Source organism: Gobius niger (genome assembly GCF_951799975.1).
Source record: "Gobius niger genome assembly, chromosome: 16".
Lineage (NCBI taxonomy): Eukaryota > Metazoa > Chordata > Actinopteri > Gobiiformes > Gobiidae > Gobius > Gobius niger.
In genome coordinates this window covers 24565395-24589214 of record NC_136867.1, presented here as the reverse complement: position 1 = coordinate 24589214, position 23820 = coordinate 24565395, and the positions used below count along the sequence as shown (strand labels likewise).

The window sequence follows — 23820 nt, the reverse complement described above, 5'->3', positions numbered from 1 at the left end:
GCAACAAAGCGAATACACCCCATCTTGTAAGTCTTATTCTCCAGTGAACGAACATCAGTCAGAACAATAGCAGAGATAGAAGTGTTTGCGAGGCTTAGCTGCGAGTCTTGCCCGGATACCTCCCCCGTTTGTCCCTTTTTTGTTTCCTGTAGCGCCTCTTGTGACGCCTCCACTGTGCTGCAGGTGTGGGCGACTCTTGGTGCCTCTTCAGTGTTTCAGAAGGAGAAATGTGTAGGTTTGAAATGTCTTTAGCTCATAAGCTAGCTGTTTGTTTACTTCTAAAGAGCTGCGTCCTTCATGTCTTGTGTAACTATTTCAGCCCACACACACATTTTATATGGAAAAGTGGATTTTTAGTGCTATTTTTACATCATCTGTGACTTTGCTTATTGATTTTTTTACATAAATATTTTGTATTTTATTTCAGATGCGCAGAACGGAGGTCAGGTCTTCTACTGCAAAGGTACACAACATTCAACACTTGTCAGAGAAATCCCAATCAGCTCCAATGGACTGTCCGGCCCTGTTAAGCGTAATGTCCTGGTAAAGTCCTCAGCACAGTCACGGACGGGGGAGACCAGCGGCACGTCACAGAGGAGCTGCCATGATGTTTTTCCATTCCAAAGTGGGTCAGTGTCTAAAGCGCTCCTCCTGATAGGGCCGAGGAGAGTGCCGGACCGTGAAGCCGTTCTCTCCAAACAGCAGTAACACGGGGAGGACGGACTTCAGTCAAAAAACACAGACAGCAACAGGGACATGTGGCTCCGCACTTAACCCTGACTTCATATGACCTTGATGATCATGATTTATGTACACTATAATTATCTTCAACTTAATTTTCTGTTTAATTGACCTTTATTTAACCCCATCAAGACCACTCAGGGGGTCATTAAGTGTTTGCCCTAGTGCAAAATGAGCAGCACGTGCAAATGTTCAGTTACAGTGACCGCCTTGTCGAGCTCCAGTTTATTCCAGTGAATGGACAGATGATTAAAACCTGCGCACGTTTTTTACACAATTTATTCGAGTGAGTGGACAGATGTTTCCAGACCGATCTCCACAGTGGTAAACACAGACGCCTTCACCTGCCTGTGGACTGAATCACGGCTCTTAATTACTTCAGCCTGCAGTGGAAGGAACAAGCGAGAACACGAGTAACGTTCAGCACAGAACGCAACAGTATCACACAACTCTATTCATCAACTTTGTTTTAAAGCAGCAGCTATGGTTCCTGGCTAATATACTGTATGTAGAGTACTTGTCAAAAGTTTGGAAACACTTTTTATGGATCGGCTTATATACTATTTATTTATATTGTGTGATTCTCAATAAACTATGAATGAACACATTGGATTATGTAGGATTTTCTTTTTTTTCCTCACATGAAATACGAACATAAACATTCTTGGCAAATATGTTGCCTTAAAGGGACTATACAGAGCTTTAAAATGTTAAAAAGTAAGTATTTTCCTCCCCCTACATGTTCCAGCCATGTACTAAAGTCTATTCACCACAACTGCCTCTAAAATCCTGCACTGTCACTCAGAAAGTTGTTACATCGGGTCCAAAGTGCCGTCATGCACAAGCTTAATATAGAACCTGCAGTTACACCTGAGACCTGAGGTGGCAGTAGTGAGTATAAAAATGACATGTTGCATCTTGTCCCTTTAATACATGGGTGCCCAAAGTGCAGCCCAGGAACCAATTAAGGCCCAATGTTTGACGGCCCTCGGGCGTCTTGTTGAATTGGCACACGTCACTAGTGATGGTACTTTTTACTTTTTACACCAAAATCAATCAATGATATTTGTGCGTAATATACCTTATTGTGACCCAGCGGCTGAATGAGTGGTCAGCATGGTCCCTTTACTTTTCGATTATGGTGGTCTCTGCAACTCTCCATTATCAATTGTTTTGTAGGGGGTCTGCCAGCAGTGAAAACCGAAATCGAAAGTGCTTTTTTCCACATAAAAAGTTGCATAATGCACCTTTATGATTAAAACATTTCAAACTAAATTCTGGCATAAGGTTCAAAGCCTAAATAAAGGTGTGGGAGATGCTTAAAACTTCTTAAATCTTATCTTAAATGTACCCAGTTGAATGTTTCATTGCATTGACCATTGAGCTGAGGCCCTCCAAGATGAATGCACTTCAACATTTGGCCCTCAATGAGAAAAGTTTAGACACCCCGGCCTTTATATAAGAGAAAATGTATTCAAACAAGTCAGAAACATCCCAGAAATATACACAAAATACACAACAAAATCTTAACCATAGGCAAAACAACTATCATTATTCTGAATTCAACTCATTTAACATATTCATCTTTCGCATTTCAACACTCTGTACTTGGTCCATTTTCCTGACGACTCTTTCATGTCTCACCTTCTCGGCCAGCAGCTCGCGGATCTTCCCGGCCTGCAGCCTGAAGCGCAGCAGCTGCATCTCCAGAGCCAGGCAGCGCTTGTGCCAGTCCACCCCAGACGCCCCCGCCGCGCCCACCGCCCCGGGGTCACCACTGTCCAGCACCTCGGCCATGGTGGAGGGCAGAACCCGCCTGGAGGAGAGGACAAAGAGGGGAAAAGCAAATGAAAATCAAACATATTTTACATGTCCATGATCCTTCCCTGATGTGCTTTCGTCCCAGCGTGGTAAGAGTTCTTCGATTGCCAAAGGCCGAAGAACAACAGCGCTTTGGCACACGGGCGCAGCGCTTGATGTGGCTCTGACTCTTGCCATGAACTCGTCCGTAATTACTCTATTTATTTACTCAGAGCTGTTTCCGCTGCGAGGAGTGAAGTGGTTTAACCTTTACGGACCGCGTTTCCCATGATTCACCCTGACTAAGCCAAACGCCACTCATGACTAAACAGTAAAACAAGTGGCACTGACGCTCCGGATGACTTTCTCTGCTGCCTGCCGCCTGTCAAATGACTAACACTTATCCCTGCATTTTTAACTGCAGGAAACTTCACTGGCACTTAAAATGTTCCTTAAAGTGAACATCTCCTGCGTGATTGAGGCTTCAGGACATCCTTTTGGGTGAACTCAGTATTGCTATTTTACGCTTAAACTTGAGGTGGACTCATATATTGGCCTGATATATGGAGATTATACAATATTGGCTATCGGTTAAAGGTCGATAGCAACTTCCTGTTTTTTGCATTGGAAAGAGGTCCATGTTTTTGTTCACACACCTCCCACTGAAGAACCTACTAAACATGAATGTCCTGAATAAATCAGCCCTATGCCCCTAATAAAGCGCCTCCTGCTGGCACAGTTCAACACTGACACTTTCTGCAGTTAACACATGGAGATTTTGGAAATAAGCTGTATTTCCAAAAGTGCTGTATTCTATGTTATAGCTATGGTCACATGGTATGGCTAGTTAAAAAGGTGAGACTCAAAGCTCTCCGTAGGTGAAAACCGTTGTATTCTACGTGCCTCGGTTCCTGAGAAATTCTAAGCTAAACAGAGGCTAGCTTTGATCAGATCAGTTTTTTCTAGAAACGGAGATATTGTGTGTTTTATGAAACGCTCTCCTTTCATCAGACTCTCCAGACTTAAACTGGATGTTTTTCTGCCGTCCTTGGACCGATTGTAACCTTTTAAAAACTCGGAGAAACGTTAAAATCTCAACTGGTTCGATCCGCCCATGGGAAGCCGCTGTGCTTTGTCAAACGCGCTCCAGAGAGCGAGAGAGAAGTGTCGGCTCTACAGCTTCGCTATGAAACACCCCCTCGGACTAAAAAAGAAAAACAAAAGAAATGCAATAATATATGAAATGTCCAGGTCGTGACTTTATACAAGTTTTTGATTGTCATTTATTTCAGTTCTGTTCATCACAGAGCTAAAACATCACACATAAGGTGTATTAAAGTGTCTAGTAATCTAATTTTAAAAAACCCTGCAAAATGTTTACGTTTGGGATCATACACAGGATTATAGACAAATATATTGATTAAAAATATCAGCGGTGCATATCAGCATCGGCCAGGCAACATCCCCTAATTTAAACATTTGATATGAATTGGTTCGAGCTGCCCTCTGCACACCATGCTCTAAAGGAGCTATAAAAGGCATTCTGACAAATCAATGGTGCTGTGATGAACACACTTTTGAACGCATAGTCCCATGATAAAGCCTACATTGTTTTCTAGGTTGTGAGAGCAAAATACAAACCTACATAAATTTTCATTATTCATTCAACACAAGATAAACAACTGGCTGCTATCGCTAATGTTAATGTGAATCTTAAATTTGGCCTAATGCTGGGCATGTTAAATCAGGCTGAATATTTACCCATTAAAGTGGCACTGTTTCCCTTGACAGAGAGTAGCAGTTGATAAACTGGCTTTTATTTTTCCCATTGAACTGAGGAGTTCGTGAGCAAGACTGGCCATTTTCATGTGGTTCCGCTTTGGAATATTTTGCCCCTTTAAAGATCTGGCATTTTGTTTGTACTGTCATAGAGAAAAAGGAGCTGTTTTCAACCAAAACGTGCCCAGATGTTGCTCCCATCGAGGGCTTTAAATGGACAGTTTCGTGTTCCTTGTCTGAGAGTGAGAGTGCATTGTGCAAGTTGTGTTTTCTTTAAATGCTTTTCACATTTCGGTATATCTTTCCTTTCTCCCACAGTTTTCTCCCGTTACCACACACACACAGCCCCACAGCCCGGCGGGAGGCCTGTGTCCGTGCAGAGAGGGTTCAACCGTGACACAAAGCAGGTCACGCTCTCTGCTTCTTTTGGGCCAAATTACCTCCTCGGCCCATCTCCCCCTTAAACCTCTGCAGCCCCCAAATCCATTCTTAATTACAGGCCAGGGACGTAACGGGATCCCCACAGAAAATGCAAAGAATAGTGCCTTTTTTTTTTAAGATGAGAGGAGGGATATAGGTCAGCGAGTCACAAACTTTTAACACCAAGTAACACACCATGTATATTTTATTTTCACAATCCCAATTAGACATGTTTCCAAACTCCTGAAGCCCTCTCGAGAACCTTTGAGCGTGGACAAAAGGCTAAAGGAATGTGTCCGGACTGTGAGTGTTGCGTTTGAGGACTGTGGGAAACTGGGTTATCTTTACCTGAGGAGTGTGGTTTAGTTCGGGTTCAGCGCACAGACACAAGGGTGAGGTCCTCTCCGAGTGACCCAGTAATAAAGTCCGGTTACGCGAAAAGATGAAAGGCGCGGCGACAAAGAAGCGTGCACAATGTGCTTTTGGAGAGAGGGAAGCTTTAAATCAAGAGACACCAATGGTTAAGTCGAGCACTAGGGAATTCTCTGGTCTGTAACGATGTGAGAAAAAAATGCTAAATATGTCTAGAACAGGGTTTATACGGGAGCAGGAAGTCAAATTGAATGCTTTTTAATGCTGTTCTAATGCCGCAAACAAAAAGATCTAAAGGTGTGTGAACACAAACAGAAGAACATGGGGGAAATGTTGTCATCCAGAAGCAAATTAGACAAAACGGGAAACTTCTGAGGAATAAATAGTGAACAATTTAAGCCAAAACTGCACCTGAATGACGCCAGTTTTTTTGTATTTGTGGAGAAATAGTCAAGTTGAAGGTATCATTTTCCAAGAAGTTTCGATTTAATGACAGCTTGACTCCAATTTAATGCTTTTTCAATGACATTTAAAGGGGCTAGCTAGGGAAGCTAAGTTAGTAATTGTATACTCACTCTGCCACCTCAGGTCTTATGCGTAACTGCACTTTTTCTATTAAGCTTGTGCATGACGGCACTTCAGACTGAATTAACCACCTTTTCAGTGACAGTGCAGGATTTTAGAGACAGTTGTGTCTGGGCTCATTCTACACCATAGGACATTGCTGGAAGATGTAAGGAGGGATAATACATAATTTTAACATTTTTAAACTGCCTACGGTCCCCTAATTAATGACTTTTCAATACCATTGAAAATTACAAATTTCAATCAATTTACCCTCCTAAGTGCATTTTCTCCAGTTCATCCATTCCTCCTTTCATTTTCTTCCGCCTTATCCAGTGCCGGGTCAGGGCTTTCTCTTGGAGAGGTCAGAGCTGAGCTGTTTGTTTTGTATACTTTATTTATACTGGTGAAACTAAATGCTAACCAGTAGCATGCTAACGCATAGAGCAGCTTAAACAATGACTCACTGGTTTCTTCACATAAACGTGCATCTCTGGGGCCATGTTTTAAATCAGTTGTCTTTCATTTTCATCCTGAGTGGAGATACAGTATTGTTGCATGTTGTAGTACTGCATAATTCTTCTTCTACGGTATTCAAAATGGCTGCCAGAACTATGTGTGATGTCATTGGAAACCCATGCATAGGATATTGTGGTCATACTTTCATTGTGTCCCTTAGCAACAAAAGTATGACCGCATTGCTAACTGGTGCGGATATCTAACATAAAACCACCTCAAAGTAGCCAGTATGCGGCGGCACAATTGATTTCTATTTACATTTTGTCTTCAAGGCTCGGCGTAGGAGACACAGACGCAGAGGCAGACAGCGGACGTCCAAACGCTCCGTGCTCCCTACAATCACCGCTCTCATAAATACAGGCTTCACTCACAGATTACACAGTCCAGACCAGAGACCGCTGGACACTGCACACGGGCAGACGCTGGGCTTGCCTTGCTCCGAGGCACGTTGGAAATAAAGTCTGGATTCAGCGCAGCAGCGGGACGGTTAGAGCAGAGCTATCCTTAGTCATGACTCACTGAGATCTATTTTTTTTTATCTCAAAAGTAGAAGCCACTCGTCAGGAGAGTAACACGACTAATTATAATCAAATGAAATCCCGATTTAAACGGTCACAAATAGAGACTCAGTTCTTGACATTAGTGATTGACGAATTGTTGTTATAGGTGACAAACTATTGATATTGAAAAGGCCATAGTATGTATAATATATATAGTATAACACAATCTAAAGGAATACTATTAACTTAAAATGTGAAAAACTTAAATTTGAGTCTCATTTAGTTTCATATCAATGAAGCTTTACTTGTAATTCATTAAAATGAGGAGAATGAGACAAATTGTAAACGTAAACAAGTCCCCCCCTCCCCTCCCCTCCTGATTGTCTGGTTCACAGGAAAGCTCTTCTCATTGGTCAAAGCACCATGGATTCTGTTGCTGAGATCAGACAGGAATGATTATTTAATATGACTTATGTTACATCAAATTGCAGACCCAGTCAGTCAATTATAGTGCAATCTACTACATTTGTAAAATATTTAAACTTACAGACTATCACTTTAATCTCTTAGCCCCCACCTGAACCGAGCTTCTTTGTCCAGTGTGGCATTTATAAAGCTTCTTGAAAAAAGCATAAAAAGAGCAACAAAAAAGTAACTCTGGCCAATAGGCTGGTGGCTCTAGTCAAGAAGCTTTAAGATTTGGGTAAAGCCGAACTGGAGAAAGTGTGCTCGGTTAAGGCTGGGGTTAAGGGGTTAAGAGGTTAATAGTACGGATGGTGTAAAACGAAAAAATCAAAATAATATCATGACAATTTTGATGTCACATTGAGTCCTCCTTGATCCCTGAAAGCGTTCAAAGAAAAAAGTGTTGCTCGTGCTTCACATCAAGAATGTCTCGGGTTCGATTCCCAGACAGGGGAGTTTGCATGTTCTCCCTGTGTCCGTGCCACTAAAAACATGTACAATAGACCAGTATCAATGGCAATGCAAGACGACTTTATCTATACTGTGCATTTCATACACAAGGCAACTCAATGCGCCTGATGTCTGTGTCTGTGAGTGCATGATGGTGGTGATGGGACGGGCCGTTGGCACAGATGTTTGCAGCTGTGCTTCTGTCAGTCTGCCCCAGGGGAAACTGTGGCTTCATACATAGTTTACCACCTCTGTGTGTGAATGAAGAACAAATCCCCTCAAACTGTGCCATCGGCAATATCATGTGTACATTGCTGCTTTTGAATATTTGGCTCTTCATCTCCACCAAGTAAGACTTTTTTTTTTACTTTTCTCCTTTCTTTATCTTTTATCCTTGGGCAAGACACTCACGAACACAATGCATCAGTCATAATATCACTATACAAATTCTCTTGTTTTAACTTTAACCTGAAAATGGAGGGATCGAGACAGTTTAAACACTCCTGTCTGTCCGGGTCAGCCCTGGAGGTATCACAGCTGGATGCGAACGAGCCATTTGCTGCTCCAACGCTCCTCACCGCGACGCTAATTCCCTGCACACTTCCCTTAGCAGGTACTTAAAAGTTACTCGCCTCTTGTTGTTAACCCGAGCTGTGCCAGGACCCGTGATGGACGGCCAAATGTTTTACAGTCAAAAGTTGTGGGTAATAGGTTAAAGGAGGTCTTTCGGTTTTGGGGGGGGGGATAAAGATGGCGTCAGCTGGAGCAGATGAGCTCATGTTGTAAGGGGAGATGTGGGAGTCGTGAAGCTGGCTTTTGTTACAGCGAAGATGTAAACACGAGCTAAAAACACTCACTGGGTCAGGATGCTTTGGGCTGCGGTGACGCCAGCATGCGGTGTCTTGTTTGTGGTGCATTAAATACACTTACACATTCATATTTATAGCAGTAGTGACAAATGAGTGTAGTTCTTTGACACCCAGGACCCTGGTTTAAGGCGGCAGCAATGCACGGAGGAAGGCGTACGATGCATTTGTTGGGGGAAAGTATGAAATTCTAGGCCCTGGTGGTGAAGAGGAGGAAACAGACAGTCTGAGGAGGCAAATACTGGAGGGATGTTACTGACGACTGACTAAGGAGATGGAGACATAGGTAAAAAACACACTTCCTGACCAAGAATAAAGAAAAGTGTCCACCTAGATGTAACTAACTGTTATGATCTGTTGTTGCTGCAGTTGGTCAGGTCTAGGTTCAGCAACATGTGCCCAAAGAAAGAGATCTGCTGACATCCTGAACATCCTGAAACACCAGGTTATTCCATACATGGATCTCTTCTTATTCCCTGATGGCGCAGGCAAAGTCCAAGATGACAAAGCCAGGATTCATCGGGCTCACATTGTGAAAGAGTGGTTCAGGGAGCACGAGATGGATTGGCCGCCACATGAGTCCAGATCTTAACCCCATTGAGGATCTTTTAGGATGTGCTGGAGAAGGCTTTGCGCAGTGGTCACACTCTCCCATCATCATCAATACAAGAGCTTGGTGAAAAATGAATGCAACACTGGATCATTTGACATTGGAGACGCTTATTGAAACAACGCCACAGTGAGTCAAAGCTAAAGGCGAACCAACCATATATTAGATTGTGTATTAGAAGAGGGGTTCTCAAAGTGGGGTCCGCGGGACACTGAAGTGGGGGTCGCAAGATGATTTAGAGACAATATATTTTACATTTCTGACATTGAATTTGATGTATTATTGATTGAAAACACCCTTAGTGAAATTAAAGCAGTACTAAGTAACTTGTTTACCTTAATAAATCCTTTCCGTAGTCCGTCTGGGGGTAATACAAGTGTTAATGGGATGATTGGGGGGTTTTTCATCTCCCCCTGGTGTCTCTGGCCAGAAAACCACACTTGCAGCTTTCCCTGCTCCCAAACCGGAGCCACCAATACACACTAATGGAATCACGAAGAAGAAGCTAACAGGCTAACGGGCAAAGCTAACTGCGGGCTAGCACCACTTAAACAGTATTTACAGCCAAGTTTGAGTGAAAAAAATTATCTCCATTGTGTAATTGGATGTACAATATCCCTCTGTCCCTTTGTCTTTTCTGTCAGCGTAGTATTTACTCTCACGGACAATTAATTAATAAAAACTGTAACATGCTACAACACCTGCAGTGGCGCAAGGGGCATGAGTCACTTAGTACTGATTTAAGCCAAATATCAAAACACAGTATCCAAACTAACATAATTGAACCAGATTTTTAATGTTTTGCAACTTGAATTATCATAAATGCTTATTACATTTTACAGAAGGGGGTCCCGAGTTGTTTTTTGGGGGTTTTGCCAGAAAAGTTTGGAAACCCCAGTGTTAGAATACCAACACAGTCCTTAGGTGTCCAAATCAACTTCAAAAGACACTGTATTTTGTGCGGCATAATCGCAGGTGCCTTATCTGACAACATTTGAGTTCGAAAGTTCCAAAGTCTGAGCAGATCACCATATTTGGAGCGTGACACTTGTTTGCGTTAGCCACTCGAGCGGCAGGTGGCAGGTTTCATCATGTGACTTAAAGCCTATATAGTCTGCGTTGAGCCTTAGGGGACGGGGTAAACAAAGCGCTGTCCTTTTCTTATTTTTACCCTGACATTACACTACCTTCCGTCAGCAATTTCTCACCGCCGCCTCAGCTGTTATATCCAGCCAGATAAATGCTACTCTCCTCTCTCCTCTCCAGCGTCTGGCAGAGCGAGAGACGTCCAGGTGGGAGGAGACCAAACACAGCACAAACAAACTCCAGCCGTCCTTGTTTGGGAAGCTCCAGGCCACCCACCGCGGACACAGGGGCTGCAGCGGAGGAGCTCATGCCCAAAATGGTGAGGCGTTTGGGGGGGGTAGAGAGATCTGACAGCGAGCCTCTGAGGAGCGTCTCCGCTTCCATCGCGCCGAAGGGAGGCAGGAGCCAGAGCACACGATGAGGACAGAGCGAACAGAAACGCAGCCAAAAACAGATCAGGGGGAACTTCTGGAGTTGCAGAATGTGGTCAATAGTGACAGTTTCGACAGCTATACTCCGACATTCTTCGGGCCGACTGCAATTTGAAACTGGTCGGCGGTGAAGCTACTGCTACTGTGAAACCAGATGACACTGTGCAATCATTTAATATGTTTTCAAATGCGGTAATTCATGACAGGGGTAGCTTTTGATGCTGGGCTTCAGATTACATTCATGTGTCATTCATATTCAACGTTTGTGAGCTGGATTTTGGATATTTGTTGAGGTAATCACCTGGTTATTAGCCATTTGAACACTATATACAATACCTATATTCAGCATAATACAATATCTAAATGCTGATAAATTTCAAGATTTATTAAGGGCGTACCATCCCCTATAGGCATGACAAGAGGTGGTCAGTAATGAAGAACTGTATTTAAGTTGAATTTCTGAGGATCTGTTCTTTGCTTGAGTGGTATTTTTGTTGAGAACATTTATTTCACTACATTTGGAAGATAAATGTACTCGCTACTCCACTACATTAGTATAATTGCTTGATTTGGCTGCATTTTAAAGGCATTGTAACGAACACTCCAGAACTGTTCTACACTGTTCTTTTCTACACAGTGTGGCTTTAAGTAAAAATGAAGACTAAGCAACTTTCACTTGTATTGGAGTAATATTTGACGAGTGGTATCTGTACTTTTGCTTTAAGTTATGAAGCCATATACTCACCAGAGTGGCTAACTTGCGTCTAGCCCCTTTAATGATCTATTGTAACACAATATCATTTGAATAAGTATTGAATAGTATTCAATATGCATGCACGTAAAGCTGAAACTGTGATGAAAACAACTGGGCAAAAGTCATTTTAACTAAAATACTGTTTATGACCTCTTTTAGTCCATGAATATTGAAAGAAATGTTCCATGGAAAAGGCTTGTGAATCATGACCCACTGACAATGGTTATACGACCATACAATAACCGCATTTAAATAGGGAAAACATGGAAGAGCTTGGTCGCTTCTAACTTCACGTCAGCCTGGGTCCATAGAGGAAAGGAAGAGAGGCTAAATGCTAACAACATCTTGGTCTTTTTGCGTGACTGAGCACACGCGTGAAGACCAGACAGGTACGCATCAACTCGTGTAAGCTCAGGTAAGAACTTATCTCAGTGTGGAAACACGGTGGCCTGTTCCTTTAAAAACAAAGGAATTTGCATGAAAATATAGTGTGTCAGGTTTTGCACAAGCCTGATGTCAATTCTCCAAAGATTCCCCCCATTACCTTCCCAATCAAGTCCCCCCCCCCCCCCCCCCCCCCCCCCGCCTCCCCCTCTTCCTTCTTCCCTCAGTCATAACTCTGACACGTCGGGCCCAGATGTGCGCCTCTCCCTCTCTATGATCAGAAACAGACGGCTGCGGACACGTATTCACTTAAACAGACACAGCCGACAGAGGAGCAGCTGCTCGGGCTGACGTCAGGGAGGATCGAGGAGCCTCAGCTCTGCAGAGAAGGGTTTTCACCAAATGACAGCAGGAACAGTGGAAGACAACAAACAAGAGTGTGTAAAAGCAGTATCCATTGTTATCCATGGTTTCCGTGCAATTCCGATCATATTTTCAACCAATCTGTATTTGAGATGAAGTCTAGGCCTGTAAAAAACTTGAAAGTCTTAAAACAGAAAGGGAACCCAACCACAAAAGACTCAACTAACCACAAAAGAGGTACAAGTCGTCATAGCCAAATGGAGGAAACGGGACTAAATTGGCGCCAGATTTGGGGATTTTTGAAACCCTTTCTTGACTCACACAAACTCAGCCGTGGCGTTATACGAAGACGATGTGTGAGTGCAACTGCTCACTCCATGATTTCCATTATTTTGGCATCCTGTCTGATCACAGAGGGGAGAGAATCTGGGTCAGAAAATGCTTCACTGTGGTTTTTCAATGGCAGCTGCGTAGGTGATCCACAGCGTCATTTTTGCTCCTTTTGGATATGAGTTCTAATAATCCCGTTTGAGGTGACACAAGACTCTCGCTGGATCATTATTCCTCGTCATGCTGAATCTCATCTGATTTTACTGTGGAAATCAGGAGAAACTTAAGGACAAAATCACTGTAACTTTGTCGCAAAAGGTCGTGCATGCTACGTTTGGAAGGGGATCGTAATGAGAGGTCGTCCGATATGCCGAAGCCGATTTGCACCTCTAATATTTTTGGCTTCTAAACTGTAAAATGTCTCAGTGTTGAACTGTAACAGCAGGGGGCGCTTTATTCGAGACGCTGATTTGTTCAGGACATTCATGTTTGGTAAGTATTTCAGAAGGAGCTCGTCTGAAAGACAAAAATCCGCAGATTCCAAAACAGAAAAACAGTAAGTCCCCGGTGCCCAATCTTCCACCAGGCTTAAAGCAGTACTAGGTAACTCTTCCCCCTAGAGGCCATAAGCGCAACTGCAGGTGTAGTAGCAAGTTACGATTCTTTAACTTATTAATTGTCTTGGAGAGTAAATACTACGCTGACAGAAAAGGCGAAGGGAGAGAGGGTTACTGTGCATCCAATTATACAATGGAAATATTTTTTTTCACTCAAACTTTGCTGTAAATACTGTTTAAAGTGACATTAGCCCGCAGTTAGCTTTGCCCGTTAGCATGTTAGCTTCTTCTTCGTGATTCCATTAGTGTGTATTGCTTTCTCCGGACCGGTGGCAGTCAAGTTGCAAACATGGTTTTCTGGCCAGAGACACCAGGGGGAGATAAAAGACCCTCCAATCATCCCATAAACAGTGGTATTACCCCCACAGGGACAACGGAAAGGATTTATTAAGGTAAACACGTTGCTTAGTACTGCTTTAAAAGGGCTAGATGCAAGTTCATGATTTTATGCTCACTACTGCTATCTCAGGCCGTATGCGTAACTGCAGCTTCTATATTAAGCTTGTGCATGACGGCACTTCGGACCCGAATTAACACCTTTTTGAGTGATAGTGCAGGATTTCAGGGGCAGTTGTGGCGAATAGGTCTGGGCTCATTCTACACATTAGGACATTGTTGGAACATGTAGGGGGAGGAAAATACATAATGTGTAGTCTGTATAGTCCCTATAAGGACGTTGCTCCAAACGTTGAAAAAATTAAGGCGTGTTTTGCTGCTCTCCTATAGCAGTCTCACATTATTTTACTGTTTATCCCACCGTGAGTCAAACACTGTCCATGCCCAGTGTCTCGAGAAAGAGATGTACAGCCTATGCCTATGATCCGCTCTCAGCCCACTCAATGCACCAGGTCAAGAGCTGGAATATCTCACATTGCACCTTCGAAAAGGTTACGCCATAGTCTGAATTTAGAAATACAATATCTTATGGTTCCAAAATTATAAATATATAAAATATGATCCGAGGTGTACAAACTGATTTTCAGACCGATTTTCTTATCTCTGATCTCTTTCCGATGAAAAACAAGGGAAGTCTCTATTACTTTCGATTACTGAGATACCAACCTTACATCAGCCGATAGCCGATCTTGTGAAATACCCAAATATCGACCTCTCATCGAAATAATACCTAAGGAGTTGACACAAAACTCCCACTGCTTTATCATCCCTATTCCTCATCATATCCACTCTCTGTTAATCTCAGAGGCAAAAAAGTGTCCGTTCACTCAAATATTTCCATCATACTCTCGCTAAGTTGTGAAAAATGAACTGCTCAGAGCTGGTCCATAGAGCACATGTTAAATATATGGACTTATCTTTTACACTGTGGACCCATTAGTTTTAATGCTGGGACCTTTGTCAGCCCCCGTCCAGTCCAACGTCTTACGGGGAGCAGGGTTTAGGTCCCAGTGCTACTATACCGTATTTTTCCTGCGGATTAGGAAGGGAAATGTATATCACAGATGTACTTTTGGTTAAATATGAGTGGAACAACGGCCATAGATTTAAATGTCACAGCAGACAGTTATAACAAATGTGTTATCTATGTTTCATTATAAAGGACATCTACTATAGCATTTTTTATGGACACTCCCAGTGGCTATAATTATTACCAATGTTAAATCCATGGCAGTTTTAGGTTTTGTTTTAACTTTCCAATTCAGTATCCAGTGTTTAAAGGGAAAAACAAACTTGATGGGGACTTTTTTTTTTTTTTTTTTAAAGGGTATTATTATTATATTTACCTTCAAAAGTGTATGCATGTGATTTCTGTAATGGATTTTTTTTTTTGTGCAGATGATATTGTACAAATCTCAACTCTAATTGTTATGGCATTTAAATAGAAGCACTTTGTTACATAGTCACATGATGTTTGCGAACAAATGCATCTTATTTTTTGCCACTTTCTTATGCAATTTTGCACAAATGCAGAGTTCACGAGCTGAGCAGAAACCCGGCTTCTTCAAAAAAAATCTCTAAAGGCTTTTGAACAACTATTTTAAATGGATCCATCCCAAAGACTTCTCATTTTAGATCCTTAAATCCCATTGTTAATCCACATTCAGAAAAATAAAATATAAAGCCTGATGAAGGTCAGTGTGACCGAAATGTTTCAGCAATAAAAAGCAAACAAAAAAAAGTTAGACCGTGCCAGAGCACTTTTCTTTATTTTTCAAGTTTAAGGTGCATTATGTAACTTTTTATGCAGTGTAGTGTAGAGACCCAGCGACCTCTCATTTAAACTATCTTCTTATTGTCTCTAGCGGAGCATCAGGACAGTAGTTTAACTCTGGTTCTCTGAATGTGCAGTCTATAACGAATTGGGCGACTCACAGGCTAATTCTCAGTGGTCAGACAGAAATAACCGGCGGTTCTCAAACTGTGGGTCAGGGACCAGAAGTGAGAGAATGGGACCATTTGCCATTTGCCATTTTAAAAAGTGGGGGTAATAGACTATGGTGGTCCTAGCTGCCCAGTCTGACAGTGGCTTAGTGGTTAGGGGTTCTCACACAGGGGGCAGGGCCTGAATTGCGGTCAGTATGTTCCACTTCTGCCCTGCACTGCAGTAAAGTGGAACTGTTTTTGACCGTAAAGGGATTCGCTCTTTGTCGAATAGCCATGGGATGCTATTGTAGGGCCCCCATCTGGATTTTTGCTTAGGGCCCGAAAAGGGCCAGCACCGGCTCTGGTGGAGGCTACCATGATCGAAAGTTAAGGCTAGGGCTGCTCGATTATTGAAAAAATAATAATCACGATTATTTTTGTCATAATTGAAATCACGATTATTCAAACGATTATTTGTTGCCTTTAAAAAAATCCACCAAAAAAGTGACAAAAATCCATCAAAAAAGTGACAAAAATCCAGGCAAAAAATGACAAAGTTTGCCTTGATTAAGGAGAGGTCCCTGTTTCGCACCTGCCCCCTGCTGGCCAGCCCTCACACCTGCGCAAGTAAACTGAGCAGCGCGGCCTGATGACATCATTCATCACACAGCGCTGTTTGTTTTTATGTCAGACAAAAATCCATCAAAAAAGTGTCAAAAATCCAGCAAAAAAATGACAAAAATCCAGCAGAAAAAACAAAAATCCAGCAGAAAAAAAGACAAAAATCCAGCAAAAAAATGACAAAAATCCAGCAGAAAAAAGACAAAAATCCAGCAACAGCGCCGTTTGTTTTTATGTCAGGCAAAAGCATGAGCCATGGCAGGTGAAAAGCGAAGGAAAAATAATCCCAGCGGCCTGAAATAACGCAAGTCTGCTTTTCAAAAAAAAAATTGAAAAAAAAAAAATTATGCTAATTTTGTAATCGTTTACTGTTGTAATCGAAATCGTAATCGAATTTCGATTAATTGCACAGCCCTAGTTAAGGCTGACCACTCTTATAGCCGCTGGGTCACTACAAGGTCAAATACGCACAAATATCAACTTTTTTTCCCCACATAAAATTACCTCTTCCTCTCTTATTCACCTGTTGCCTTCTTAGGTGTGCAGAGCTTCAATTTATCAAGTTATCCATCTTAAGCATGCATCTGAGGCAAAGGTTTCATGCAGAACATAACTGACTTATAAATGTTCATATTGCAGAATATATCAGAAGCTTATGCATAACTATAACTGTACATGAAAAAAGCTGAGCCAACCTCTTCTGACTGACTGTCTGGTTATCTCACGCCCCGCCCCCTCGCTCACCGCCTCACCTCCGCTCCTATCTGCTCCATCTGCAGACCTGCGAGTCTCAGGTTAACCACAGGCCGGGACACACTGACCACCCTCATTACGAAGAGCCGCGCATTCCTGAGCGGAGGTGTAAACACGCGTCCCCTGCCCGCGCCGTGCACTTTGAGCTTTCGACTTTCGGAGCGACGGAGGAGGAAAACCCTGGGGGGAAACCGCCACAACTCGGGTTTCAGGAAAGAGTATACTCCAGCCCCGGGTCTAAAGAGAAGAGGGCAGGGAGAGAGAGAGGGATTTTGAGAAGTGTTCGTGTCAGCTTCGGTTAGAATGATGGATGCGTACAATAGTGGTGCTGTGTGGAAGAAGTGGACCCAAATGTCAACCAGAAGCTGAGGCTGGAATATAAATCACAACTGAATGGAAATCGCAAATTGAACAGTCAGAAACAGCCAATCATAAAAGCTGCATATTTTGATCAAATGCTGATGCTCCTAAAAATATGCACAGTTGGCTTATTTGACAGAAAAATCATACTTACTGTAGATGTTTTTTTTCCACAATGGGCTCTGTATCCCAGCACCATATTACAAACACAGGACTGGGTCAAAAGAGACAGTAATCAGAAGTAAATGAGTTAACTACACAAGAATGACCTGTGAGATTCAAAAAGGTTTCAAGGTTTGACAAAATTAACAATCAAGATAAAAATTAAGATTAATTTCAATTCATCTCAAACTGAACTGGCTAAAGATACATCAAATAAAAAGGAAAAACGATCATAGGCAGAAATGTATTCAATTTATATCAGTTATTACAACCGAATCAGTGATTATAATAAAGCATATGCTGTGTCAACTACATTGACCAAAATAAAGGGCCCACACTCTATAATGTGGTTGGGCCGCCTTCAGCTTTGATTAACAGCTCGCATTCGCTGTGGTGTTGTTTCAATAAGCTTCTGCAAAGTGAAAAGATCCACTGTTGCATAAATTTGCACCAAGATCTTGCATTGATGATGGGAGAGTGTGACCACTGTGCAAAGCTTTCTCCAGCACATCCCAAACATTCTCAATGAGGATAAGATCCGGACTGTGGAGGACAATCCACGTGTGTAAATGATGCCTCGTGCTCCCTGAACCACTCTTTCACAATGGGAGCTCGATGAATCCTGGCACTGTCATCTAAACCATGCCATTACGGAGGAAGAAATCCATTGATGGAATAACCTGGTCGTTCAGGATGTTCAGGTTGTCAGCTGATTTCATTCAGCACGTGCACGTATCGACTCTACCTCGCACACACTTCTGTTTCCACTGCACACACACATTTGTTGTGTGCTGCGCCCCATGCTGTACACATCGTCATTAAAAGTTTTTTAGAGCCGCGATGAGAACAAATGTGGACAAATACTGCCTTCTGGTGGGACTTATGGAATCGTTCAGAGGTGCCAAGCTGTATTAAAACAGAAAAGAAACCGCTAAATACAACTATGAAGGTGAGCTACATGCGAATGCTACGGCAACATCAGCTAAGGCTGCGCTAACAGCGGCTAAATGCTAATATCGGCAAAATCCCGTTTTAGAACAGACGCATGATGTCGTGAAATATTAAATCCGCATGACCAATACTGAGGGCTGTCCACTCTCTCGTTGCCAATCAGAGGCCAGCAGTCTGTTCACGTCACATCAGACACGGGTTAGCGCACTTTGGCCACAGCCAGAGGTCGGTCCCAAAACCTATACCTGGTCAGACCGGTTTGGCCCTGGTCTTTGTTATGGAAAAGCTCGACGAAGCGGGTAAAAGAACCATTCGACTGACACGTGCCTGCATGTGGAAAAGCAGCTATGGTGTTGCTCAGGGGTGTCCAAAGTGGGGCACGGGGGCCAAATGCGGCCCTCAGACCCATTTTTGGTGGCCCTCAGGCTTCTTGTTGAATTGGCATGCATCACAAGAGATAGCATTTGTATGACAAGTTTCATTGTTCTACACAATTGTACCTGTGGAAAAGAGCTGGTTTTAAGGTTCCAAGCTCAAGATGTGGGACATGACTTGAAAACCCTTTCCCCACATTGACCGCTAATCTGTGGCCCTCCACACCTTACACACTTAAATATGCGGCCCTCGATGAAAATAGTTTGGACATCCCTGGTGTTGCTGAATCTAAACCTGACCAACTGCAGCAACGGCAGATCACAACATATAGGTGGCGACTTTCTTTTTGTCTTTCTTTTTTTGTTTGTGCAGCCAAAGAGACAAGCCATACTGAGAAGTAGTTCACTCAAAATATGTCAAATACTGCATCCAAGAAGTGTGGCAGTAGCACGCTTTTGTGTCCTTGGACAAGACAACTTGTCATGCCACCTCTTAATGTGAAAGGAAAAAGTGCTTTGAAAGCCCAATGGGAGGGTAAAACTATATAGCATCATAAACTATAAGGATAACCCAGTTCATAAACACTGTATAGCCAACTGCCGGCACGAAACAATGTCTTACACTTGCCCAGAAAGTCACTTATGAGTGATTAAAAAAATAGACCAATGGAATAAATCATGCAAACGCTGTGGTGACAACATGGCAATATGAAGTGAAGACAAAGCAGATTCACAATACGGCTCTGCAGCAGCGGTGCACTTTGCATCCCCCCCCCCCTAATGGTTCCTGCCGCCTCGGGTCAAGCTGATTTATGGACCCCAATAATAATTTCTGCAGATTCTCCCGCTGAAATACGGCCCATTTTAAAATCTTTACAATCCATGGCGAGAGCCCTTAACCAGCAGGCGGACTCAAACTCCCCAAACACCTCGCTTTAATTGGACAGATGTTTTGATAGCGTTACCCAGGTCTTAAATCCACCACCAGCGCACCGTTATGATAGGGAGTCCCGGGGCTCCAGCTTTATGGCCAATGGTTTAGCCCAAAAAAAGACTACGAGGAACAGGTGTGCTCAGTCCCCAGGCGAGGGGTTAGCTTTTTAATAACACCCGCGTCAGCAGAAAAGAAAACTTGGAAAAGTTTCAAAGCGGCAGCGTTAGGAAAGTAGCGTGTTAGCGACGTGCGTAAAGTTAGCTACAGACCGAGTTAGCGATGCACCCGGTTCGTCACGGTTCTTTTACCTTGTGACTTTGTTGTCTGTCCGTCCTCCCCCTCGGTGTTTCTCTCACTCTCTCTCTCTCTTTCTGTCTGTCCGCTCTCCTGCTCACCCTCGCCGGTATCCCGATGCAACACGTCTCATAACTTCCTCCAACTTGCTTTACGCGCTCGTTTCATTCATTTTATCCACCCCCAAAAAGCCGCTCACGTCTCGCGTCCCGGCAGCTTCTCTCTCTCTCTCCCCCCTCTCTCTCACTCTCTCTCTCTCTCTCCCTCTCTCGGTCGTGTCCTTCTCCTCTGCCCCGGAGACTGCACTGGGACGTCCACTCTTCGCTGCCCCATTCAGCAGACTCATCCCATATTGCTTTAAAAGGCCCGATGCGGGGTCGGGTTTCCGCTGGGTCCGGCCCCCTCACGGCGCGCACACGACACGCGCTGCACGGGACACTCTTAGCTGCTGCTGGGGTTTTCTTCAGGGATGTAAACACAGGGCTGAGGGGGAGTCGTGCTAAATGTTTCTGACTAAAATGACCCGGGTGAGATATTAAATAGGATGCTAAACTGCCTATAGAGACCAGGCTAATGGCTCTCAAACTGCCGTGTACCACAAGGTATATAGACTGCAAAGTCAGTTTAGTTCAGACTAATTTCAACCAGATTCAGGCCTTGGTTTTGTTTTAATTTCATCTTGAGGTAGTGACACTTGAAAGTTACAATATTTTCATGAGGTCGTTCTTGGTGTAAGAAGTTTGAGATCCAAGCAACAGGTTATACTGTAAGTGCAGTGCAGCCTTAATTAGCCAATTAGCCTCTCCCAGCATATTCCTATAGCTCCAAACGGGGTGAACCTAGAAGCGACCAAGCTCTTCCACGGACACAAAGACCAGACAGGTACGCATCAACTCGTCTAAACTCAGGTAAGAACATATCACCGTATGGAAAAACGGCGGCCTGTTCCTGTAAATGAATTGTGGCCAAAATCAAAACAATCATTACAGTGGATTCAAAAAACAGGCATTAAGTATAAAATCGTCATTTTATACTCACTACTGCCACCTCAGGTCTTATGCGTAACTGCAGCTTCTATATTAAGCTCATGCATGACGGCACTTCGGACCCGAATTAACACCTTTTTGAGAGACAGTGCAGGATTTTAGAGTCAGTTGTGCTGAGCTCATTCTATACATTAGGACATGGCTGGAACATGTAGGGGAGGAAAATAATAATACATAACTTTTTTATAACTTTTTTTTAAACAGTTTTAAACTCTGTATAGTCCCTTTAAATCTAAATTTATTGGAAAACTTATGACATTGTTCAACAGTTTTTACCGTATCAAAATTGTGGTCGAGGGTAGCACACAGCAGAAACAGCAGCTGACCACTATGTGGCTTGTTTGTTTTTAACACTGTATTTTATGTTTATGAATGAATGTTTGACAGTGCACTTTGAGCTACTTGCACTTTCCACTGTGGTTTTATACTGCACATTTGCTTCTTGTGCAATACTATAACATTGCACAAGTGGGGGGTTCGCTGCTGTAAACAATATGGCATTGCGAGATGTCATCGAAGAGACTAATATTAATCCTCCAAATACCTTAAAAAAATATCCAATTCCACTAAACCAAAGCCTAAGAAAATTTTAACCTTTTTGTCTATTGAGTTTGAAAAGTCGATCAGGAAAAAAGCTGTTGTTAACCTGGTGTGCAGAGCTTTGTAGTTCCGGATTACGTTTTTGATTGTTGGGGCAGTTATGAGCACAGCAACATAACATTTGTCAAAATAATTACATTTGTCATGGTTCTGCTTGTATAAACCCTGTTATAGTTTTACTTTGATATCTTTATTAGGTGATTATAAATTAGAGCGAAGAAATACTCCATGCTTTACATCAGGAGAGGCACTTGCAAAGATTTACAGACACGAGACAAAAACTCTCTTGTCCATTTGACCAAAACCACACTTTTTTTTTAACAAAGGTCAAACTCTGCATTTCCCAGGTCATAAATCGGTCCAACCCTCAGGCTTAACTTTGTTTTGGTCTTGAGTTTGTGTTGGTTTACTTCATAATTTTCATTCTCTTGCCAGAAAATTGTAAGTTTAACTTGTTTCCAGGACAGCTACCAAAGTGCCTTCACCAAACATCAATATTTAAGGAGAATTCTCAGTCATCTTTTTCCAAGATCTACAGTATGTACATTTCCCATCATCATCAGTCTTCACACTGATTTGGCTGGCCCGAGGGTTTTTCTCATAAATGTCAAATCCCCTATATGTTACAAGCTGGTGTATGAGCTCTCAGAATGCGCAGACCACCATGACACCAGCTATAGGCAGAGAACATTTGTTTATTGCCCTGAGCTTTACAAGAATCACAGCAGTTAAATCTCTGTGTGGGGTTCGGTAATGGACCATTATCGTCGCAATAAAAGAAATGTGAGAGGCAATTTAGATCTGGTCTAGACGCCTTTTATTCTTGACCAAATGAGACTGGTGATGAAGTGAAGTTGATGCAAGTCTGGAGAAGTGTCAGAGTGAATCAGATCAATGGACAACGTCAATTATCAAGGCTTGCTTCTACTTACAAAGGGTTTAAAAGTTAGTTCCTCAGTTGAAGATGGTCCTGGGTTTGGGCTGTCTGGGTGGGTGGATTTTCCCCCATCAGCCAACACAGAAGATCATCCTCCTCATAGTTTCTCCTAAGAAGAGCATAAAGTAATTGAAACTGGATTAAAAGCCACTATGGTAAACCACAGCTAAATTAACTTGTTAAAGTTAGACCTAAACCAGAATGAGGAGTTACTGCTATAATGTGACCAAATTGTGATTAAATGTAACCAAAATTAGGTGAATTGGGATTAGACAATTTTCTTAACCTAAGCCCAAACATAAACCAAACTAAAGGGCCTATCTCACTGGAGAGGGTTGCAGAGACATTACGAAGTCTGTAACTCGTACTGATTGCGTGCACACAAAGAGCCTATCTCACTGGCCTGGAGACTAGTTGCAGACTAGTGTCGCCGGCAGTCACGGATATGTGTCCTGGCAACATATATGGCTCCAGGTAGTCCCGTTGAAAACAGGTCCGATTTCAACTGAGTTTCCACATAGTCTCCGTGAGGTCTACCTGGTCTCAAGCAGCTCTGGCAATGTTGCAAACACTATCTGTTGTCCTCAACCCATTTCTGTGACATCCCTGCAATGTCTCCAAGACCTGTTGGATACCAAGGAGTTCTCAAAGACACTCTACTCTCTCACAGTTGAAGGCAACAAATGGTATTTGCAACACAACTGCTTGAGAGACCTCTCAGAGACCACGCAGAGACCACTTTAATTTTTTCAAGTCTCCTTGCAGTCTTTGCTGAAATCAAACCTGTTCTTTATCACTGAGACAAACTGGACACTAAGGGATGTCTCGGAGACACCTCCATGACAAGCAGCAACTCGAGTCTCCAACTTGTCTCCAGGCCAGTGAAATAGGGTCTCCAGCCATCAAAATTTGACTAATATCAGACCAAAATCAGGACTCAAAAAAATATGACAAGATTCAAGACTAAACCAGGAAAAAAAAATTATACCAGACCTGGTTCATCAAGGCTAAATGGTAGCAGAATTAAACTATGAAAACGAGAGCTTAGTCTGACTCTATTCCAGGATTTACCTTGGATTAAGAACAACTGTGGGCTTTATCGCTCTGTTGTTTTATCATGCTGTGCCAGACTTGTGCATCTAAAAACACCCTTATCCCTTTTATTAAATGCATTTTGTGGGGCGGCTAAAAGCCATGGGAGTGGCCTTGTTCCCTTTACATACAGTAAAATTCATTTGATGGGATTTCCCAATGGCCTGTTGTTTTATATGGGTCGTCTTCTCTCTGTTTGAACATCAGGGCTGTTGTTGGGTGTGCCGCTGCCGCATGCCTCGCACATTAGCACACTTCATGTGGCTCCCTCCAGCCTTCTGTTATAATAAAGACATCTGAACCAGTTTATTTCATCATTGTCC

At 42.8% G+C, this 23820-nt stretch overlaps 1 protein-coding gene across 1 annotated transcript in view; it reads right to left on the bottom strand.

Annotated features, from left to right (window-relative positions):
* Positions 1-20048, bottom strand: part of plekhh1 (pleckstrin homology domain containing, family H (with MyTH4 domain) member 1) — a 59680-nt gene extending 39632 nt beyond the window's left edge. Inside the window, exons 1-2 of the mRNA XM_079573368.1 lie at positions 19837-20048; positions 2386-2557 (exon numbers count right to left, since the gene is read on the bottom strand). Coding sequence (XP_079429494.1) covers positions 2386-2538 — 153 coding nt within the window. The 5' untranslated portion in view covers positions 2539-2557; positions 19837-20048. The remainder of the gene's footprint in view (positions 1-2385; positions 2558-19836) is intronic.
* Positions 20049-23820: the final 3772 nt, after the last annotated feature.